The sequence below is a fragment of the Ictidomys tridecemlineatus genome, chromosome 8 (assembly GCF_052094955.1).
Source record: "Ictidomys tridecemlineatus isolate mIctTri1 chromosome 8, mIctTri1.hap1, whole genome shotgun sequence".
Lineage (NCBI taxonomy): Eukaryota > Metazoa > Chordata > Mammalia > Rodentia > Sciuridae > Ictidomys > Ictidomys tridecemlineatus.
This window is the reverse complement of record NC_135484.1, coordinates 2,209,394-2,213,478: the sequence shown is the minus strand read 5'-3', so window position 1 is coordinate 2,213,478 and position 4,085 is coordinate 2,209,394. Positions and strand designations below refer to the sequence as shown.

General features: G+C 58.8%; 1 protein-coding gene across 1 annotated transcript; it reads right to left on the bottom strand.

Moving 5' to 3' along the window:
• Positions 1–2,829: 2,829 nt before the first annotated feature.
• Positions 2,830–3,806, bottom strand: Gpr31 (G protein-coupled receptor 31). Its single transcript, XM_005343078.4, is given in 2 exon segments — positions 2,830–3,437; positions 3,440–3,806. Coding segments are annotated over 2 exon segments (975 nt in total).
• Positions 3,807–4,085: the final 279 nt, after the last annotated feature.

Here is a 4,085-nt window from a genome sequence, read left to right as displayed (position 1 = left end):
CACAGAGCCAGAGGCACGAGCAGGCTGCGACCCTCGAGGGACAAGTGAGTGGACGCTATGGCTCTGGTGGGGCATCAGAGAGACTTGGTTTCAAGGGGGGGAAATGTCCCACCTGCTGTGGCCGATGGAGCGTGAAGACCTGATGCTGGTGACACAGTCTGGTCACAGATGGACCCTGCAGTGCGTCTCCACCCTCTGAACTGAGGGGGTCATGGCCACAGAAATGGAAAGTGCGGGGGTGCCAGGTGTGGGGCGAGTCAGCGCCAAATGGGGACAGACTTTCAGTTTCACAAGAAGAATGAGTTCTGCCCTGCCCTGAACCCACGCGTGGAAGAGGCCTTTGGTGTGTTTTTGTGGTACTTGGGATTGAACCCAGGCTCACCCCCAGCCCTTTTTAGTTTTGATTTTGAGACAGGGCCTCTCTCAGCTGCCCAGGCTGGCCTTGAAGCTGCCGTCCTCCTGCCTCAGCCTCCCCAGTAGCTGGGATTGCAGGTGTGTGACACCACACCTGTCAGAGACGCATTTTGAAGGCGACTATTGTTTATGAACACTGGGCACATGCTCTGGAGGACTCTGAGCATCACGTTATTTTCCTCACAGTCCACAAATAAGCCAAAGGGAGATTTGGAGTCCACTCATTATCCTGGCCTCGAAATAAATCAAAGTTATTTTAGAAACCAGGCTACTAAATAATAAAGCTCGCTGGAATGGGTGAGTGTCCACTCACTCACTTCGCCCCTTGGTCCATCAAGTGAATATTGTGCACTGATCTCTGAGTGAAACGCTGGATTCAAAGCAAGTTCCTGCACTGGGATCTTCAAGGGCTGGTGGGGCCCTCTGGGTGCAGACAGGGCACAGGTGGGACAGGGTGCGACAGGCCGAGTCGCTGCTCTGGGGTGTGCGGGTGCCACGTGTTGTCCTGAGGTTGCTGGGTCCTCACAGGTGGGCCCTGACGTTCTGGCAGAAGTCCTGGCCTGGGGGGCCTGTGGACATGGCTGAGGAGGAACGGCTGCCCGGTGGGTCTGGAAAGAGAAAGGGAGATGAGCAGAACCTTGAAAGCGAGAGCGTGCTCTCCGTGGGGAAGAGAGACATGGGGCTTGCAGTGAGCTCCGGGCTCCCAGCTGGCAGGGTGTGCAGGGTGCAGACGGGGCTGAGGCCTGCGAGGCTCACAGGGGAAGCGGGTGCCGTCTCCTTACCAGGGGGCCGTCACACGGAAGAAACCCAAACCAGCCGCGGTCCTGAGGCCCGTCATCCCTGACTGACCATCTGACTTTCCCTTTGAGTCATTTCCTTATTTGGAGGTTCTCATTAGTAGAACCAGGGCCTCCTCCGCCCTCTGGGTGCAGACCTGCAGGGCTCCTCCACAGGACGGGGCTGGGGGCTGAGGAAATGTCCTAGAGATGTGAGAAATGAGGCCAGACAGACAGAATCACTCGGAACCATCCCAGAAGAGTTTACTGGGCAGGGACAGACCTTGGACGCAACTGACCTCCTGGACACCCGGGCCACCGAGCACCCTGCTGGTGTGGTATCCTGTGGAGACCTCTGGGCGACAGCCACGGCCTGAGGGTTGCCGTCCGAGCGGAGAAGTGGTCAGGGAAGATGGAAGGCCGCGCAGCACCGCTGACGGACCACGGCCACCCCCTGCCGGGCAGGTGCCCCTGGGCTTCCTGAGCTGGCAGGACACACTCTGAGGCGGAGCCCAGCTGGTGGGCAAACGGCCTGGTGCAGGTGGCTTTGCCATTCTCTATTGCTGACACCATCAGTTTTGACCTCAAATGTGGCCCAGCAAGGACGACTTTGTTGGAGAAATCAGTGGATGAAGCAGCTGCAGCCCAGCTGGGCTGACGGCAGAGCTTCGGTGGACTTTGGCCACTCGGGGCAGGCTGCGATTCCTCCTTTGCCCTACCCAGGCCTCTGGGTATGAATAGCGAGTGAGAGAGGGGTAAGAAGGAAAGGAACTCGAGCCACAGGTTTGGGGTAGAGTCTACCAGGGGCGAGATGAAAAGATCCAGCCTCACAAGGCCCCCCGGGGCAGGGCTGGGCACCACACCATCCCCGCAGTGGTCTGTCCAGTCCCAGCATAGCCCTGTGTCCTGTGTCCTTCTCCAAGCTGAGCTTAGTATCAGGCTGGAAAGGATCATTTCAAATGCAACTCGACTCGTGCATTGAGTGTTTCTCCCAGGATATGGTAAAGTGCTGTGCCCTTCAGAGCAGAGGTCCCCAAATAGATCCAAACGCATCTGTACCTTCAGACTGAAAATGTTCTAGAGGCGATTCTGAGAAACTCAGAAGGAAAGTGCTTCTTAGGATACACTGAGGAACCCACTGCCCTGGCTTTGGCATAATGTATCACCTATGAAGAAGTAAAATTTTACAAGCCCCAAAATACTACATGCTAAACAGACAACTTAGATGCCCAACCTCACCTAAGCATTCTGACATCTGTTGTCACACGTCCACGCAGTCACTGAGAAGGCAGCATCCCTTGCTTCTGCACACAAAGGCACCGGAAGGGAAGGTGGCGGCAGGCTGCGAGCACGTGGAGTTGGAGAATGCCAGCTTTCAGGCTCCCTCCTGCTCTAAGATCCAGCAGATTCCAACTCTTCCAACGCAGGGTGCGGGAGCTGCTTGACTTCTCAGCTGGGCAACTTCTTCTGCATCTTAACTACCAAGGAGGCGCTGGCCGGTGAGTTTTTATTTTTCCACGATATTGTAAAAGAGCAGGTCAGCACCCAGTGAAGGCAGCACATACGAACACCTGCAGCAGCTGTGCCAGGCTTCCACCCGGTCTGTGCTCGGCAGCCGAGAGTCCCCTTCCTCAGGACTCTAAACTCCCAGGTGCCCGCAGTTTGCACATAACCAGGGGCGGGGGTGGCTGCTGTCAGGATAGGAGTCCTTGAGGTCGGAGCTGGGAGGCTCTGCGGCCTGCCTCCTGCCTCTGAGGCTGCTGAACACCTTCTGGTAGGAGTGGGTGAAGGCCGGGTTGGAGAAGTAGTCAGCTGGGTTCAGCACACTGTGCAGGTGGGTGCACCTCGGCCATGTGCACCGTGACTGCAGGACACTGCAGCTTTGTGATCCTTGGAGGGTGTGCATGAGGACCCTGGTCAGGACGCTGGGCAGAAAACACAGCCCAAGGAGCAGCAGCACAGCAGTGACCAGCACCTTGGCCCTGAGAAGCCTGGGCTGCTGGTGGGACACGCGGATCCTTCTCTGGAGGGTCCTGATGATGCTGGCGTTGCAGAACGAGATGAGGCCAAAGGGAAGGAGGATTTGGAGGAAGAAGAGCACCTCCTGCCCCGTGGTGCTGGGGTAGAAGCTGGGCCACTTGGTGGAGTTCTGGGGAGCCTTGGAGACCAGCAGGCTTTGGTGGGTGAGAGCAGCCAGCAGAAGCCACACGAGGCCCGAGATGCCCCAGGCCATCCTTGGGTACAGAAGTTGACCTTGAGCCGTGGGTGGAGCGCACGCAGGTTCCGGTGGCAGGCCACGTTGGTCAGGAAGGCCACCCCCACTCCACGGCTGAGGAGCAGCAGGCAGAGCAGGGCCTGGCAGGACGTGAGGCTGAGGCCCCAGGCCCTGCGTCTCAGGTGGAAGGCTGCGTGGAAGGGCAGGCAGGCGGTCAGCAGCAGGTCTGCCAGCACCAGGCTGAGCAGGTACACAGTGTAAGGCTTCCACACCTCGAGGCGGAAGAAGGTCCACAGGGCAGCAGCATGGCCCGGCAGGCCCAGCCCACACTCCAGAGCCAGCAGCACGCCCACCGCTGTCTCCACGGAGGTGCTGGGGGCCGAGCAGCTGGGGCGCACCATGGCCCCAGGCCCCCTGTGCCGGGGGACAACCACAGGAGCAAAGCCCCCAGAGCTGGCTCCACGCTCTCCCTAAGAGAAAAGAAAGGCTTTTCCTGCCACAGAGCAGGCGAGTTCCGCGTTTCCCCAGCGAGAAGACGCAGAGCCAGCGTGGGACCCCGGGAGGGGCCGGGAGGGAGGCTCTGCAGGGAGGGGCAGCCGCCGCTGTGCTGTTTCACCCTGAAAGTGGGAAACGGTGTTTCACTTTGTATCACTGGACTCCAAAGCCGAGGCTACCATGTC